Below are 19,323 nucleotides of genomic sequence, written 5' to 3'. Positions count from 1 at the left end.
ACTATGCAGGTGTGTCACGGCAGGAAAGCTCCAGGGCCTGAGCAGTTGGGAAGACACCACCACACTCCCCTCCTGGGAAGTCACAATCACAACAGCGCGTGAAAGGTTCCGAGTGTGCGGAACTGGGGAGTGCTCAGCCGCGACGAGCGTGACAGCATGCGTGCCAACAGGCAAGACACGGTGCTCGGTGCGACGCTGCGGACATGCTGTGGGCGTGCAGCTGTGGGGTCAGCATCGACACCCCGAGAACCTGGGTTTCCCTCACAAGGCGTCCACAGCTCTTGCTTCAAGACATGACTCGATGTCATTAAAAAGCTGCAATCTTTGTGTTACAACCACTCTCAAGGTGAGCAGCCAGCTCAGAAGGTTAACGTTTGGCAGGGAAATCACAGTATAAAGGTACTCTGTTTGCTCACAGATGTTAGAAAAAGGCAGGAGTCAATTCTCGCCCGTTTCAATCAATGAGAACCAAGCAAGACTCTGCTATTGTCATGGCTGGGCTGTCTACCTGGAACGAAACCCAGCAGGCCATTTGTGTGGTTTCTCTGGATAAGTTCCATTTATTAATTATTGTACAAAAAAATCTTGGCATTCATTGGAAGAGAAAAGAAGTTACTATATCCAAAGAGAGTATTTCAACATTGTGAAAGTTCTACTTTTATAACAGGGCTTTTTTTTTTAAGTGGAGAAAACATTTGGAAAAATTTTAAAAAGAAACTTATGATTTATTAGAGTACAGGATCCAAAACACGTTTTTAGAAAAATATAAAGTGCCCAAAGACCAACTTACACAGGTGACACAGGCTTCCTGGAGCCAAATGAAGCATTCATGAAGAGACACACTTAGAAACAGTCTAGATACATATTTACATCGGGTCAGCAAACGTAAAACCATCTTTCTTGGCTTCAATGTCACTCGAAGAAAAAAGGAAATCAAACCAGAAAACCAACAATTTTAACTCTCAGCATGCGCCACAGATTCTTAGTAATGCATCTCATTAATATTAATGCCATAGTATCTAATTTTCACCTTTAAATGAGAGTAGTGTAAAACGCCCCCAACCTTGGGCAGGCCGGGTGTTGTGAGTGGTCACAATTTCCAATGCGCATCCAGACCATCTGACTTTGGATTGGACCAATGAGGAACATGGGCCCTGGACCAGAGCTAATTGGGGCGGGAAGGAGCTGGCTAGCCAAATCCCCATCTCTTTCTAGTAACTGCTCAGGAACTGTCACTAGCTGGGAAGTGGTCTCAGGTGGCTTCTCCAAACCTCAGTCATCCCAGGGTTTCCGAAGGGTAAACGAGAGGCGGTCACCAAATGTAGTATGGAAATACTGCATGCAAAGGACAGACGGGCGGTGAGGCGTGGCTGGATCACGGCCCCCAGAGCTTCATTCACTATAGCAACTGGAAATCTTTTCAGCTTAAGAGAGTAGAGTAACTAGGTTCTAACTTCAGAAGTTAGCTACTACAGGTTAACTACAAGGCTGGCCCACTGGAGAAGGGGCAGGTGGAGAACGGTGGGAGTCCAGAGCTGTGTTAGGACAAGGTACCTTCCTGCTTGGGTACCACAAACGTGGAAAAGATGGATATCCAGCAACAACTGGATATGAAGGTGGACTCCCGGGCGCTTGAGCACAGGCTTCCTCCTGCTGCTGTCATGGCAACGGTGACTCTGCCGGCCACACTGTCTCCTTTCCCACTGAGCTCATGCTCTTACACCGGAGGTATTTCGCTTACTTCTACTCTGCCACATTAAAAAAAAAAGGTCTTGAAATGATTCTAAGGGAGAACAGGGAGCATGAGGCCTCCCCTTCCCTTTTTAGTTTCTAAGCTTCATTATTTCTTCTCGTTTCTGGTTATCAAAGTAAAACCTCATTTTCAGGTCTTTGGAGACCATGGAGCACGGTTTCTAAAAAGCAGACATTTTAACAGCAGACTGTACTTTCCTACTACAAAGAGAACTCATTGCTGATTTAAGATCTACTTATGATACTGGAGTAGATTAAAAAAAAAACACTTATTTTTAAGGGAGGAATAGTAAATGAAAGTGGGAAAACCCATTCACAAAGACTATTATTATGCATTTTTTCAAAGAATTTTATGTAATAAAATTAAAAAACCTAATGATTCTTAAGAGATATGAGCATAAATCCGAGAGATGAATCTGGGAAAGCAAAACTGTGTCATGTGCTCGATTCATATAAAGAAAAAATAAAATGCCGGAAATCTGTTTCAAAGATTAGGATAAAAAAAATCGAATGATTCTGATTACTGTTAGTTTGTTAATGACTCCAGATCCACTATGTGGCCAAGATCACTTAGAGCTTCAGCCCTGGGTAAAAAGACAGACCATCCTGACCGAGGAGCGCACACGGTTCACAAAGAGATCAGAGAGAAACGATTGCAAACGGACAACCCCACCTATCCAGCAAGCGAAACGCTCTGAGACAACGTAGACAGACACGATGCGGGGTGGGGAAGAGGTGTGAGGAAAAGAACGGTTGTAAGTGTCAACAGTGAGACGTCCTGAAGACAGCATGTCATAAACGGTCACCACAGGACAAGCATACAAGCCATGCCACTGAGACAGTGCCTGTCAAATGAATCACTAGTGTAGGCGGAGAGCAACATTGTCTTTGCAGCTGGCGGAGAGAGCACACGTGATTTCCACTTGGTAGGAGGCAACCAGCACGACGGTTGAGTGGCCTGCCCGGTGGTGTGAGTCCAGAGGGATCCAAGGGGACGTCTGCACCCCAAACCCCGTCGTCTTGGAAGAGAGCAGCAGCAGCAAAGGTCCGATGTCCCCGAGACTTTACTCCACATTCTCTTTCTTTGCGCTGTAAATGTTCTGCACCGTCTCATACACAGACTCCAGGTCCTCTGGGTACCGGATCTCTAGCTCTGCGTTCGGGATGTAGTGAGTGCCTGTGAACTCCGAGAAGTAGCGTCCAACATCAGGATGGGAGATCTCCTGAGGCTCCACATTATACTCCAAGTTCTCTGTTGGCAGAGAGGCACATGGACATTCTCATTAAAACTGGTTTTTCTGCAGCATCTTTTATTCAGAGAACCTCTGGAAAATCTCTGAGTGATTTTTGAGGTGGGGGGCAGGGAAAGAAACAGATGTTTTTGGAAGTCGGGAGGGAAAAGGTAGAAGGTGGGGGGTGCCCTGGAGGATGGAGGGAGGGGCCAGCTCCACACAGAACACCAATGTTTTCCTTCTCTCTGAGCGGAGCTCCAGCAGCCCCTTGGGGTCTGCAGGCTGAAGGTGCAGAGGCTTGTCTCACCTGATCCAACACACACAGCTGCGCGCGCGCACACACATACACACACACACACAGACACACACACACACACAGACACAGCAGGCCGAGGGTATCCTGGCCTGTTCTGTTCTCACCAGTGAAGTTTCTGAAGCCTTCACAGCACCGGGCCACAGGTCTCTCCCTGCGTCCTCTGTTGCACACTCCCCCTGCCCCCACCACCCCTGAGCACCGTGCAGTGCTGGCTCCTGCTTCCGAGGGTGAGGGCCCAGCTCCCAGGGCTGATGTGGCGTCCAGGGAGGAGTGGAAAAGTGGCTCGTGCCCCTAGACCCTAGAGGGTAGGGGTCATGCCATCTGTATCAGCTCTTAGGAAAACCATGCCCCGTCCCTTCTCTGCTCCATGTTTTGCCACTAGAGACAGAAACAGAAAATGACTCCTTTAAAATGGAAATAATAAAAAAAACAGAGGTGACAGCACGTGTGAGGTATTTTAAAGACCGACATCCTTTCAGATGGCTTCTCCCTCCCAAAGCTATCTGAGAAACAGCTCCTCCGTGGACCCAAAGAGAGGACGGTGGGTTGTGGGCCCTTCCCCGCTGGCCGTGGAGGCCTGGCCTAGACTGGTTGTGGGCCAGCCAGGAGGGCCCAGCCCAGTCCTCCATGACCTGGACCAGAAAGCAGCTGGCCAGGAAGGCCCGCCTGCTCTGACTGCGTCCCAGGGTGCTCTTGGTTCTGATCAACATGAGCCACAATCAATTCAGGGAGTCCCCGCACACGCCAGTCGACCGGCTAACTAACACCAATGGTGCAGGAGGTTATCTCTTACACCGCTCGCGCCCTCCACCCCGAGAACAGAGGATAAACACCACGGGATAAACACAAGTGCCTCCCAGAAGCACTGCCTGTAACTTGTAACTGATGCTTGTCTTTCAGGAGAGGAAGAAAGAGTTTGTAATTCAATCTGTAACATATTGCTTTAACCCAAGAAGGAACATTTAGAGAACTTCTGTGCTTATAGCTGTTTAAGGCTGATCCTTCAGATTACGTGGGACATACCAGTTTGAGAAATCACATACCAATTAAAGACGGATATCCACAGACTACCTCAGCATTGCTCAGGAGAGCAAAAGAAAAGAAAAAAAAAGGCAGCAACAGTCTACATGTCCACCTGCAGGTCACTGTAAATAAACAACGGCATGTTAACTCAGTACATCCCAGGCAGCCAGGAAAACGAGCAACCTGTTTTCCAGACGAGACAGGGGAAGCGGGAGTAAAAACACGTCTTATGAAAGGATAGGAAGGCCAAACACCTGCGCTGCTACGTGACACGTGCATACAGATACATATTTTAAGTGACCTCTTTTAAACTGGGCATGTACGGTACGCCAGGCACCGCGAGACCTGCCCGGGCTCCAGCTCCTGTGACCCTCACAGGGCTCCACGAGAGGCTCCACTCACGACGCCCTCTAGCGGCTGGGCCGACAGCAGCAAGGGTGAGGACTCCGCCGGGGCTGGGGAAGCAGACCAAGAGCGGCGTCCCTGTGCACTGTCCTGCCAGCAGCGGTCAGGGAGAACGGGCTGGGACAGACCCCAGGGCCCAGACAGGCCTGCCTCAGAAGGCAGGCTGCGGGACGGTGCTCCGCAAACAGGCGCCTGGGGAGTCCAAGAGGTAACTGGGGGCTATGCTAACTGGTTTCTCCCTGCTATGACCACCAAAGTGTGGAGATGACTTCACTTCCTTCTTTACACTTATTTTCAACATTAAAACAAACTTGGACTTTCTAAAATGCTGCTGACTGAAAAAATCTGCTGTCCTGCCCACATGGCCCTCCTGCAGCGAGTGAGGGGTCACAGGCGTACCTGCCTTGGGGAGGCCTATGGGGATGCGAACACGGCCACGGGCCCTAACCTGGCCAGCTGCCTCCCTGTTGGCTTTTCTTGCCCCCGAGATGTTCAAGAGATGATGGCAGGGAATCTGGGATCACCAACAAGAGATCAAAGTCCCTTTTGTTCTCATCTGGGGGCCATTCTGCCTCAGACAGGATGCTCAGCAATGGCTGAAGACATTTCTGGCTGTCGCGATCGGGGCCTGTCATGATCTCGTGGGCAGGGGCCAGGGTGACAGAACATCCCCCAACACAGAGCTGTCTGGACCACAACACGTACAGCACCTGCTCTGAAGACAGTCAGACACATGCTTCAGCATCGCTTCTTCCCCCTCTTTTTCTAAGTATCACTAAGCAGCAGCCTGGTGTTGGCTGCCACTTGGCGTCTGAGTGTTGGCAGGAGGGCAGGAAGGCTGCTGTCAGGTCAGGACCACCCATCTGTTTAAGGACAGCACGACTGGGCAGCTGCACGGAGTTCTGAGCATGGGTCCAAAACAAGAGGCAGGGGCAGTGACGGCCCCGGGAGCTCCCAGCCCCGCTCCAAGCTGCCCACCAGGAGCACGGACTGAACGTGCTGTGTTTGCCTGCCTCGGCTCCCAGCAAAACAGGAAAGCTGTACTAACAAAAGACACTTTTTTAGGAGAAAACCAGACACTGAAGTTGGCAGCTAAGAGTTATCAGGGGAAGATAATTCCCAATCCACTATATGAGTTTAAAAAATTTTTTTGAAGTTTTAAAAAAATTTGAAGGAAGAAATCTAAGTGAAATGAAACTTAAGAAAGAGCAAAATATTAAACAGGGAATACTTAAAATGCCTGTAAAAATCGTGGGAAGAACTTCATTCCCCCAATATTTTCTGAGAAATGTTTCTGATTTTATTTAAAATTTTCAGCTACCTACATCAAAATATACGCATACCTCCCTGTAAAAGCCTAGAAATGGTACCCATGAGTCCTCTGGGGGCACCTGTCAGGCCCTCCCAAGAGGAAATCCCTAGGACTGTGGGTCTAGCTTCCCAATCCTTGTATAAACACATATACATGCAGTTAAACATACTTACACGCACTCAGGAGGTAACTCCACGTTGTCTTACGTGTGTTTATTCATACAAAACATACAGTAAGCACTGACCTGCATGTGGTTTATTTGGCTGCAGCTTAGCATCCCCAAGCTTGGATATACCTCCACTGACCAGGCGAGTCCCATGCATGACTGTTTCTGTCATAACAAGGGGACCGCAGGCCCCCTGTGTGAGGGCATCTCTAGTGGAGGGACTGACTGGGGGAGCTGCCAGGTCAGAGGAAAACAGGCACTTGAGATTTTGACAACTTAAAAGACAGCACCAAACTGCCCTCTGAAGTGGCTGCAAGTTTACACTCCAGCCCTGACACGGGGAATCACCACAGTTAACAGCGTGTGCAGACTGCCGCTGGCTGTGTCCATGTGGGGGTGGGGTGGAGGGCTATAGAGGAAACTAGTTTGGAAGTGGAGGACAAATCATGGAAAACGAAACTGGCGCTGGGGAGGGCACACTTGGACCCAAGCACTCAACCAGGTGCTTGGCCATCACACCCAAAGCGTGCAAGAACCAGGTTTTCACAGCACAGCCCAATTCCTGACTTTGCAATGTGGCAGTTGGCTTAAATTCAGAGCATCTGTGATAGTCACCTTCTCCAGGATCTAAGAAGTACGCAGGGAAGCTGAGACAGTTCCTGCTATCAGAAAAATACCAAAGCACGCCCCCTAGTGGTAGGAAAATCACAACCACGCAAAATGCTGCAGAGCCTGCTAAAATACTGATAGAAAACATATCTTAATGCTGCTGGCTAAACTATTTGAGGATGGCACACACATACTTGGCTCATAACTCACTCTTCTGTGGAGAGTGAAGAGAAGGGCATTCATTAATGGGCTCTTCCCAGATTACTAGGATCAATGCAGCCAAAGGTTGAAAATTTAGAAGATGAAAGTTTAAAAATAATTTAATGCAAACGTATTAGCCCATAAATGTTCAAAAATATATTTAAATAAGTCCTTTTAAAACGTTGTCTCTCAAGATCACTCCCTGGCTAAATGTGGGCTAACCTGAGCATAAAATTGTTCCAAATCATTATAACACATTGACTAAACAAAAAATCCAGCAATCCTTGGGAGGAGGCGGGAAGGAGAGAGAGAGAGACAACAAGGGAAAGGAGAGGAGAGAGAGGTGGTGGTGGAGAGGAAAGTGAGAGGGGGCAAAGCTCTGCTTCACGGAACTAGAGGGTACACTCGCAGCAGAAAATCACCATTTTGCAACTTTCATATCATGATTTAGGCAGGAAGAGCCAACAGGAGCTAAAACAAACGTAAGGACAAAGGTCATCACTGGGGAACAGGTTATACCCAGGATTGGGTCACAGTTTGACCTCATGGATTTCTTGTTAACTGCAGATGGAACACTATCCCTTACAGGGTGTTACTGTCTTGGCCAAGTGACCAAACCCCGCCTCCCTGATAGTGGACATGGAACCCCACGGCCTCTGGACGAGACGCAACGTGAACCACACAGCACCCGAGAGCAAGCTTGCCAGCCAAAAACCCCGACTCCATCTAATACAACCTGAGACTAACTTCTGGTTTACAGACGATAATACAAAGAAACAGTGAGACAAATCCAGACTGTTAAGACAATTCATAAGCCAACTGGTCCGGACTTTTCAAAAAAGTCAAAGTCTTGTGAAAAGCGGGGAAAAGATGAGGATTGAGGAACTGTTCTTTACCAAGAGAGAATAGAGACATAAAAACCAAACACAACCATTAAGGAGGCCATAGGAGTGAAGGCCAGGCCTGGGAAGAACCCTGAGGAGAGGGCCCCCCAGGGCAGGGCGGGCCGGCCTCCGGGGGCTACAACAGAGCTCTTCTTCAGCGCTGAACCCCAGAGCCCAGCACCCCCGGGCACACATGTGCTGGGGAAATGCGGACCTCGGGCCGACAAACCACTAGCAGCCATCACAGAGTGATACCCATGCTCAGTCCTAAGAATTTCCTAAGTCCCAGCATTTAAAACTTAAAAAGGGCTATTTGCTACCTTTACCCATGATCCTTCAATCTCAGTTTTAGAGTGTGAAACTGATAAGCATATACTACATTTATAAAACAATGTCATTCCAGTATTCTTGCAGTGAACCTTTACAGCGCATGCTGGCCTCAGATACAATTAGGATGCGTTCCTGAATCGTAGGGACACTGGACAAATTCAGAACACCTTGAAACCAAATACCCAGCTTTACCTACTCTAAAAAGCCCATTTTAAAGTTAATATGGCTGTTTCTAGACACCCAAATATCAGATACTACAAGTCTTCATATCAACCCCATGTAATGGGCAACGACTGGATAAGGTGCGGGCGCAGACACTGGCCCCCAGAGCTGACAGTCTCCTCTGTTCTCGTGACGCGCTCCGAGACGTGCAGTGTGAAATGCGCAGAGTGATCGGTGGGGGTGCAAACCTTCACAAATCATTCAGCAATTCCCAAATAACTTGATTGCTAAAATTTGTAGAATTTTTTTTTTTCTGACACCGCTTCTTACATTAAATAAAATCAGTCAGTATCTCCGTCTGACATGGAGTACACGCCAACCCCTCTCATAACTCCCCTTGTGCTGATGGAGATTAGGTGACCTCTGGTCTCAATAAAGGGAAGTTCTCTTTTATAAGATCCTCTCTCATATTCTGATGAATTAATAGTAATTAACATGAGCCCTTTTCTAGTCTTGTTGGCACTTCTGAGATTTTTATACATCCAACATTTCTATTACTGGATTTACCAGAACATAATACTGACTTAGGTCAAGCCTTATGTTTTAGGTGAGACGCAAAAAGGTTCAGCATGAAGGTTAGGATGAAGGCTCTTTGCCAAGCTGTCTGTGTTCGTACTCTGTAAAATTTACACATCTCCACGTGCTTCACTTTCCTAGTGTATCAAATGCACATGACGATGACGATGAGAGCAATTTAGAGTTCTCAGAGAAGTTAATACACATCAGAAGGCTGCTGTCACAGAGCAACACTGCAAAGCATTCATGTTTTTATGAATAAAATGAACAATATGGATGCCTTGACAGGTAGGCATTCAATAAATTCATCCCATTAAACGGAGAGGACTAAGACAACAAGGGCCCTGGGTGAGCACCTGTCAGGGCTGGCATTGGCCCCTAACACCTAGGGAGCACCTACCTGCTGACTCCCAGCTGCTCTCAGAGCTAGAGCTGTGACCTGCAGTTCCCACGATGGCCACTGGGGGTGTAGCTCTCCCAAGCACAACTTAACTGGCTGCCAGTTTCAGGGTGCCAGGGTGGCTCCCCCAACAGAGCCCATTCCGTGCCCTCTAGTTCAGGTAGGCAGTATGAGCAGGGCAAAAACTGACCCTCCTTGCCTGGAGTGAGCCAAAGGCAGTGGCTAACAAACAGGACTTTCAGGAACTAGGACTGGTAGAGGCAACGACCAATCAGAACAGAAATGGGCAACAGCTTGGAACAGGGGTGTGGTGGTGACTAGGGGGGAAGACCCCAACCTGTTGATATGGCCGCAAAAATACATACCCACCTACGTTTAGCTGACTATCGGCCCTGATAAGGTTGATGGCCGTGTGACAACTGCCGACTCTCAAACCGACCACCTCTGCCCGCAGCATCCGAGTGCTCAGACGTGTGCCTGAGGTACAGACAGAGCCCGCCACTCACCCTGGGCGGCGTATCGACAGGACCCGTCCTCCACCAGGACGTTGTAAAAGGGCTGATGGTGGCCGTGAGGCAGGCTGTGGACGTTCATGTTTCGGATCCACTCGTGTCCCATCATACAGGTGGGGTCCCAGCCGTAGATGACACAGTTATAGCCGTACCTGATCAACACAAGAGCAGCCACACGTCAGCTTCCTGTCACGGGAGAGCAGAACAGAGGCGATGGCTTGGCTTCTCCAAGGCTCGGGTTCTTACAGATCCACCTGCCTTCACTCTACGCTGAGTCAATTTCACTCCTGACCTCTTTATGAGCCCCTCTTATTGACAAGCTCACTCCATCTTGTTGCTGCTGCTGTTAGTCCGACTCTTTGTGACCCCACAGACTGCAGCAAGCCAGGTTTCCCTGTCCTTCACTGTCTTCCAGAGTTTGCTCAGAGTAGAACAATTGGGGAAACACTGAAGTCTCACTAGATTTTTGATGAGGTTAACAAACTGTTGATTTTTTTCTGAGTTATGACAATGGAATGGTAAACACTGTCTTTTGAAAAGAAAGAGCTCTTACCTTTTTAGTGCTACTAAAATAGCTACAGATGAAATGACCTCTGGTATTTGCTCCAGGGGGAGGGGGAGAGTCAGGGGGTGGAGGGAAAATGTAGACTGACCTCATAATGATAGCCTTTGAAGCTGGACACGGGAACATCACTTGGTTCATTACACTCCTCTTTCTACTCTCACATACACTTGAAAATCTCACAACAAAGTTGGGAAAAAAAAAAAAGAATCCAGTAAAAGAATGGAAAATCCTAGCCAAAAACTGAGGAGACATTTGCAATTTATCTGCCCATAGAGACTAATACACAGAATAAAGAAACTGCAAATCAGTAAGACTAACAACTCAATTGAAAAACACGCAAAATGCCCGAAGAGGCACTTAATCAAAGGAAACTTAAAAGGCCAGTTAACACAGGAAAAGAACCTCGATCTGCGTGGCAACCAGGAAAATGAAAATTAAAACCACAACGAAATGCCATTTGCCACTTACTACAGAAGCACACTGTTCAAGGGCTGGCACTGCCACAAGGTGGCGAGGCTCAAGCCTCAGCGCCTGGCCTGCTGGCGGGATGTGAATCAGCACAGGTGCTCTGGGGGGCAGGTTAACTGTGCCTCATCCACCAGCCATAGGACCCACTGGGTAAGTCCCTACCGAACTCAGATCCAAGGAGAGTGAGACGGCGGGACAGAGAGGCTGACAAGAAGGGGAAGCATCCGGCCGGCAGGGCTTCCACTCCCCAGAGATGGGACGCTACAATTGTTAGAAGAGCTCCCAGTTAGGAAAGCCAGGTGCTTCTTAACAAACAAAAAGGTTAGATACACGGTTTGGTCTTTGGTCCTTGCTGCGATGGGCCTTGGTCTCTGCTGCACCGGGTCAGGTCCCCGCCGCTCATGGTGCTGTGTCCTCGGCAGCCACGCGGGGTGGGAGCAGGCGCCAAGAGCACTCACCTCTTGTGCTTCATAATGAGCCCAATGGAGTAGCAGACGTCCCTGTGCTTCTCGTGGGAGCGAAGCTTGACCTCCACCCCCACCTCCTCCTTTTTCCGCTCAATGTGCTCCAGTGTGTGCTGCACCAGGTAACCCACCGCCCCGTGCTGCCCCGGGTCTAGGGTCTGGATGTGCTGGAGGATGTCAAGCACCTTCAAGACAAGACAGAAAGACTAGGAGATAATATTTTCATTTAGGCCTTTTCGGTTTCCTGGCGATAGATTTAAACCTGCATAACCTGATGAAAGACAGCAAGGTGGGCTGGGCTAATAGCCTGCGTCTCTGTGACCCATGGGGGTCTCTCCCCACTGGTGCCAAGTACACCCAGAGTCGCTTCATGTGCTGGGGGCTGACCCTGGCATCTGAGTCCAACCAGTCTGAGTGAGAGGAACTCTATTTAGATACACAAGGTACTGGAGCCCACACGGGACGGGGAGGCCAGGGCTGCCGTCCGTGAGTGCACTGGGGCTGGGTGAAGCCTAACAGGTCCGCACGTTCCTGGCAAGTGGGGACTCGACGTCTTATACACAGAAAGGAAACCTTTTCAACCTGCTGCTCATGAACTGGAAAATGAAATGCGAAGTTGCTTCAATCAAGATGGAAAGGCTGAGTGCAGAGTGGCCTCGGGACTGCAGGAGAGGGGAGGGGTCACAGAGAGGGCAAGGGGAGACGGACGTGCGTCAGTACAGCGCGTTTACGATGCTCTACGTAAGAAGAAAGACGTGTAGGTCCAGGGCTCTGAGAGCCTACTGTCGTGCTAAGTACGTTAACCCTCAGTGGACTTTAGTGTTCAGAACAGGGAGAAAGCCCTCTCCTCGGAAGTTACGTGACGAGCTGGTGGAGCAGAATTGCCTGAACCTGAGGTTCTATTCTCTTTACGGCACCCAGTGCCGCTATGGAAAAATACAAGTTCAAGGAAAGCTGACTCACGTGAGCAATTACCAAGCGCCTACTGTCTCAGCTGTCAGATGAGGGTCTCTGACGTGTTTGTTTTAGAAAAGGATCTCTTCCTATTTATTGACGCGGGATTCTGGCCCCAAATCTGCCAAACTCAACTGCTTTTGTCTTTGAATTAATCTACTTATCAAATAATGATTAAAAACTCCCCTATTTCCTGACACACCGTGAGCCTGTATAAGTGCTGTGAAAACTGCAGTTTTCTGCAACGTAAGGTATTATTTTAAAACCCAATCTTGTCTTCCAGAATGAGATTTGCAGGATCTCAGCATTTCCTGAATATTCTTCTCCTGCTGGTTCACTGTGCCAAGCCTGTCACAGGTCTTTTGAACCAGGCTTAGAGAAGTTAAGCAAGGTGCCTGAGGTCACAGGGTTATGGAGACATGCAGTGAAAACGTGGACCTGGGGCTGCAGCAGTCGCCTTCACACCAAACCAGAAAGAAGAGGATTGTAATTAACTGTTAGGAAAATTCTCAAACACGGATCAGGTGGACAGAATGGCACGACCCCCAGTAGCAGAGCCAGCTCGGAGCCCAGCCATCCACCTGCCGCCCCCGCAGTGGCCTCGTCACTCAGGGGCACTAGCAACAGTTGCGCCTTGTAGCTAAAAGCATCGGGTTTCACAGTAGGCTCCTTGTGTTCCCCTCTGCAGTTCCAACTAATTACTTCTGACAAGTTTTCTGTAGACACAGGCTTCCTCTCCTTCCTGGCAGCCCCTTCCTACCAGATAAGTGAAAGAAATGTTAACTTGGAATCTTCAAAGCACAAAGGAAGTCTTGAACTCAGTGTCAGAGGAGGAGATAAGGTTCAGGGATGATTACGTCCTTCCCTTGGTGGGAGGAGGGATGATGGGGTGACGGGGGAGGCCAGAAATGGAGAAGGTGCCGTAAGACGTGCCCAGGGCGTCCCGAAGGCCTTTGCTGACGGTGGGCCACCACGACATCTCCAGCTAAATGTCCAGGCTAACGAATTCCGTCATTTCTTATTCATTCAAATAAAACTTCTGTGAGTACCTACTGGGTGGGAGGAATTGTGTTGAGAGCCAGGGGAATAGCTACAGTAAGGAACAAAACAAGGACGTCCCTGGTGGTCCAGGGGCTTAAGACTCTGTGCTGCCAATGCAGGGGGCTTCTGTTGACCCCTGGTCAGAGACCTAGATCCCACACGTCCCAGTTAAGAGTTCACATGCTGCAACTAAAGATCCCTCCTGCCACAACAAAGACTGGAGGTCTCGTGTGCTCTAAGTAAGACCCGGGACAAATAAATTAAAAAAAAAAAAAGAACAAAACAGATGGTCCCGGTCCTTAAAGAGCACCGTCTAGTGGGGAAGCTTGGGGAAACAGGCAGCTTCAGACACCCTGCACGAGCATGTGGAAGGGTGAGCACAAGGCACAGCGTGGAGAGCTGGGAGGGCGTTCAGAGGCGAGAGCTAAGCTGACATTTCGTCTCAGCAGGCGTGAGCCACAGAGCTGAGGGACAGGAAGGAAGCTCCAGGCAGAGCTTCAGCGTGTGCAGAGGAGGAACCAAGAGCACGGGGGTGGGAGGACAACGCAGCCCGGGCAGTGCAGAGTGGACGTGAGGAAGCACAGCCTGGTGGAGCCGGGCCACCAAGAACCCGGCAGGCCTCGGCAGAGAGTGGGAGCCTGACCTTGCAGCCAAGGAGGGAGCCACTCTGAGGGTTCCGAGAAAGGAAGGGACATGAGTGACATATGGTTATGGTTACTCTGACTCCAGTGCTTAAAATGCGTTCAAGGGGTCTAAGAGAAGGAAGGAGACCGCGCAGGCAGCCTATGTGGTCACAGAGGGGACACAGCTGCCGGCAGATGTGTGGTGGACGCCTGCTGGTGTGGAGCCCAGGGTCCAGGCAGGGATTCAGGAGCCATCGGCCTACAGAGGGGAGCGGAGGACTGGACAGCAGGTATGATCGCCGAGGGGAACAGCAGAAGGAAGTCTAGAAACTGCTCCCCCCACCCCGCATTGTGGAGCCTTTAACGGAGAGGAGGAGGACAGGAACTAGAGTCAAAAGAACAGAGCGTTCTGAGTGGTGGGGAAGTGGCCTCCATGATCAAGAGAGAGAAGGAAAGACAAGTATCCACTGCATTTGGCAACAAGGAGAAAAGTTTTAACAAGAGGGGTCACGGACTTCCAGTTCACGTGGAGGAGGGGTGGGAACAGAGCCCTGGGTTCTGAGCAGCCGGAGGAGGCGAGGGGGAGGTCGGCCCTAGGACCCTGGCCAGGCGGGGAGCAGATAAGGTGGAGCCACGGGGCAAAGCAGAGGGCTGCCATGGGAGGCTTTGTCTTTTCTTTTTTCAAAGATGAAGAGAGACCTGAGTGTGTTTAATGCTGACAACAGAAGTAGAGACAGGGACCTGCAGATCCAGGAAAAGAAACAAAAGACTTAGCAGTCCCTGGACAGGCAGCAGGCTGGACCCAGAGCCTGGGGGTGTGCGCCTTGGGAAACCGAGGGGCTTCTTTTCCACTGAAATGTGGAGAATGGAGGCAGGAATAACTGGATCACAAGGATGCCGATTTGGCAGCAGGAAGTGGAAAGTGCCCATCTGTTGGCTTCTTTAGAGACCATCTCGCCTGACCCGGTCCACAGGGGTGAAGTGTGTGGGTGGGCTTGGAATCTGAATGCCTGGTGCCATCAGCTCCTGTAGGAACCCCTGACAGGTCACTAAACTTCTCTCAATGCCTGTTTCATTATTTACAAAAGGGCAAAAAAGCTTGTATCCACCCCGAGGGGCTGGCAGGTGTTGGAGGCATGCAGCCTGAGCTCTCTAGCTGTCGTCCCCCCCCAGCCCTGGAGGAACCTACTCCTTGCTCTGAAATCCTTTCCCGGGGCCTTCCAGGGGCACCTCAAACCCTCCTCTGGAGCAGACCCTCTTCTAATTGCTCTGCACCCCTGGGGGTCTTCCTTACTGGGGGCCTAGCCCTCCTTTCTTGCTGCAGCTGGAGTACAGTTCACGGAGCTGGGAAGGTGAGCTGTGGGAAGGGAAATGGCCACTTTCCCCTCCTGATCTCAGATGCGGAGGGGAGGGGGCAGTGGGCGGGGGGGTCCCGGCAGCCCACGTCACGGAGAAAAATGTTCTGTGTGAGACAAGTTTTTGGAACTTGCTCCAGTGACGTCTGCTTGGCAGGAAGGCAATCTTGGCCGTCTGAGGAGGAGGCCGAGGAAACTCCCTGGAAGTGGTAGAGGAGCCCTAAACGGAGCCCAGCATTAAAAGGAAGGACGCCAGCGCTTCAGCAGGCGCTCCTCACAGAGGGGACATCGACCCCTCTCCTCCTAAGGCTGAGCTGTGTTTTCAGTACAGAATCTACTTGGGAGGAACCACACTTTGAAAGCATCTCTGAGTCTCACAAACTATCATGAAATTCCTTAACCAACATACAGTAAAAAGTGACAGGAATTAGTTATGTATATACTGGTATCAAAAATAAAGTAAAAAGATAAAAATCAACTGTTCATTTCTGGACAACAAGGTGCTGAGAGGCAGGTGGTGACTTGGGGGGAGTCTCATTTTCCTCTACTGGGTCCCATGGGGGTCCTGGGAAGACGGTGCTGTCTGGGCTGGAGGCAACACCTTAAGATAGGAGCCCAGGACTTCCTATTGCCGCGTCCCTTCCCAGAACTCCGGCAGATGTGTGATGCTGTGAATAGATGAGACGCCATAGATCTAAGCTGCGCTGAGTCACTGAGACTATTTCCTTTCTTAGAGAAGGCTTCCCCACTCTCCAGTGACAGGGCTGACGATTTCTTGATGTTGGTCCTGAGAGAGCTCAGAGGTCAATTCTCTCACCAGGCTGTCCAAACAAAGTGGACTATGAACATATTCTCAGGACATGCAAGGGCAGGACAGGAGTGAGCAGCTGCCCCAGCACATGCAGTGCGGCTGGAAGCCACATGTGCTGCACCCACAGCTTGCCAGGAGCAGGGCTGACCTCAAACATGGTCAGGAAGCGCTGACAGGGCTTTCTGCTGGCCAAAGGGGGCGTCACCAGCCTGCAAGATCCACATGGAATGGTATCAAAACCCAACAGCTTCCAAAGGTGTGCACCATCCTTCTTGCACCCAGCAGCTAGACCTGAGCAAATCTGAGATCTCCTTTTCCTACATCTCCAGGTCGGTTTAGTCTCTAACAGCACAGCTGGAGGATGAACATTTCAAACTTATGCTTCCCCTTGAGAAGGGGGACTTAGGGGAAAAGACATCTTTGGGCCACCAGTGGGTGAGCGGTAGGGCAGAGGCCTTGTAGTTCTGGGAGTTTAAGGTGCTGATCACAAAGAGAATGGGCAACTCCTGGCAGGATAGCCAATTTTCAGGAGAATAAAAGGAGACAAAAAATTCAGTCGATGGGTCAAAACCGTGACACTTTGAATAAATCTGTGTTTATCCCCCAGGTTAATCCAAGGATAAACTGGTCAGTGCCGCCTTTCAATTAAGATTTCCCTCTCTATGGCAAGGGGAGAGTATCAAGATAAAATAATTACCTTCTCTGGCCAGATGCCCAGGTGGAAGTAAAGCCTGGCTTGGAGGAGGAGCAGCTGCACCTGGTCGGGGTACATCGCCAAGTACAGGTCCAGAGAGTCCCTCAGGAGCTGGTAGGACTGGTCGATGCCCTCCCTATGAGGAAGAAAACTTCATTTTAGCCTACTGGCTTCCGAGTTAGGGCCTGCTTTTTCAAAGACCAGGTTTCAAAACGAATGAGACACAAATCCCAAACGTTCCCTGATTCTGATACTTCCTCTCTGTTTAGCAAAGTTACAGTGCTCTTAATAAAAAGAAGGAAGAGACAGAAATTTTGTACCCCATTAATTTAAAATCGTAGAAGTGCTTTCCTTGGAAGTCACCTCAACAGCACCATACATAAATTAGAAGTGGATTCTGAATAGGTGGTGCAAGGAGGTCTTTCAGGACAGTGAAACCATTCTGGATGATGCTACAGTGGTGGGCAGGTGTCACCACACATTTGTCAAAATCCACAGACTGGACACCACCTAGAGCAAAGCCTGATGTAAAGGATGGTAGGCTCATCAATGGTAACAAATGCCTCTGGAGGGGATGCTGACGTGAGGGAGGCTGTGCGTGTCTGGAGGCAGGGGGGAAATATTCTGGACTTTTTGCTCAGGTTTTGCTATGAACCTAAAACTGCTTTTTTTTTTTTGATGCAGACCATTTTTAAAGTCTTTACTGAATTTGTTACAGTAATATTGCTTCTTCTTTTTTTTTTTATGTTTTAGTGTTTTTGGCTGTGTGGCATATGGGATCTTCACTCCCTGACCAGGGACCTGCATTGGGAGGTGTAGTCTTAACCACTGGACCACTTTAGAAAAATGGACTTTATTGGAAGTCCCCCTAAAACTGATTTTTTTTTTAAGAAGACTAAAGTCTGTTTTTTAAAAAATTCTACCATTAGGCAGAAAACTATGACTCCAATGTATACATTTCTTTTTTCCCTGAAAGACAATTTTCTTTGGACTCAGAAGCCTGACTGTTTCATATTTTTGCTTGTTTCCTTAACTGCTGCTGCTAAGTCGACTGCTTCAGTTGTGTCTGAATCTGTGCGACCCCATAGATGGCAGCCCACCAGGCTCCGCCGTCCCTGGGATTCTCCAGGCAAGAACACTGGAGTGGGTTGCCATTTCCTTCTCCAATGCATGAAAGTGAAAAGCGAAAGTGAAGTTGCTCAGTCAAATCCAACTCTTCGCGACGCAATGGACTGCAGCCTATCAGGCTCCTCTATCCATGGGGTTTTCCAGGCAAGAGTACTGGAGTGGGTTGCCATCACCTTCTCCGGTTCCCTTAACTAAGTGATTGGTATTGTTGTTCAGTCACTAAGTCGTGTCCGACTCTTTGCAACCCCACAGACTGCAGAACGTCAGGTTTTCCTATCCTTCATGTCCCAAAGTTTGCTCAAAACTCATGTCCACTGAGTTGGTGATGCCATCTAATCATCTCATCCTCTGCTGCCCCTTCTCCTGCCCTCAATCTTTCCCATCATCAGTCTTTTCCAATGAGTCAGCTCTTTGCACCAGGTGGCCAAAGTACTGGAGCTTCTGCATCAGCATCAGTTCTTCCAATCGCCAGTCTAAAATGTTTTTGTTACTGGAGAATGCTTTCAGCTTTTATAAAAGAGCCCTTGTCCAAGTCCATTGCAAAGACCTCGAGGAAAGGTCACTGAGCACATCCAAAGACTGGACAGTATTATGTCATGGGAACCGGTTCCTCCCCTGTGGCCCAAGGGTGCTGCGCAGCATCCAGTGCTCCTCCGTACGGCAGGCAGGCTCGTGAAACAAAACTCTCTGTAAGGCGATCTGCGCCTCCAAAGACGCACACGCTACAAAATAACTGGAAAACCGAGAAAACCTTACCGCTTCCCCAGACTTAACAGGTTGCCCACCATTCGCTGCAACACCTTCTTCACATTCACCACCCCGTACAGCGCTGCAGTCACGTGCTGGCCGATCAGGTATTCACACTCCTTCACTGTCAGCTGCTTGCCTTTCCCAAAAGCATCTATGTAGATGTAGTCGAAGATGTCCAGGGTCGTCCTGCCCGAAGAGCAGCAGTGTGTGAGCTGGCGCCCAGGCTGGGGCTGAGCCAGTCAAAACCCCTAACAAACAGCTCAGAGACAGAACGTTAACACAGTTCATTTCTGCTGAAAATATCAAGGCCTTGTCCAAAGTCTGAAAGCTGACCTTTATACGTACTCTGATGGAGTAAGATGGCGATGTACTGGTATTTAAGAAACAGCACTGATTTGTGCCATTTAATATAGGTTTTGAGAGACAGTAACCCTAAAACTCACTGCCAGGTAGATCTATTCAAAATCCAGTTGAGAGAGGTATTTCTGGAATGCCTGAGGCAGTCAATAAATTCCACAGAGTAGCAGTTACTATGTGTGGAGCCTGGGCCCCTCAAGGCTGTGATGAAAGTTAGAGGAGTCTGGAGCCAC

The 19,323-nt window shown here is 49.5% G+C and overlaps 1 protein-coding gene across 1 annotated transcript in view; it reads right to left on the bottom strand.

Moving 5' to 3' along the window:
• Positions 1 to 531: 531 nt before the first annotated feature.
• FBXO21 (F-box protein 21) overlaps positions 532 to 19,323 on the bottom strand; it is a 36,184-nt gene continuing 17,392 nt past the window's right edge. The window contains exons 7-11 of the mRNA XM_010828545.1: positions 18,740 to 18,919; positions 16,859 to 16,991; positions 11,372 to 11,562; positions 9,875 to 10,032; positions 532 to 3,004 (exon numbers count right to left, since the gene is read on the bottom strand). Coding sequence (XP_010826847.1) covers positions 2,817 to 3,004; positions 9,875 to 10,032; positions 11,372 to 11,562; positions 16,859 to 16,991; positions 18,740 to 18,919 — 850 coding nt within the window. The 3' untranslated portion in view covers positions 532 to 2,816. The remainder of the gene's footprint in view (positions 3,005 to 9,874; positions 10,033 to 11,371; positions 11,563 to 16,858; positions 16,992 to 18,739; positions 18,920 to 19,323) is intronic.

This window comes from Bison bison, unplaced genomic scaffold (genome assembly GCF_000754665.1).
Source record: "Bison bison bison isolate TAMUID 2011002044 unplaced genomic scaffold, Bison_UMD1.0 scf7180017864495, whole genome shotgun sequence".
Lineage (NCBI taxonomy): Eukaryota > Metazoa > Chordata > Mammalia > Artiodactyla > Bovidae > Bison > Bison bison.
The sequence above is the reverse complement of the archived record's forward strand: the minus strand, read 5'-3'. Positions and strand labels throughout refer to the sequence as shown.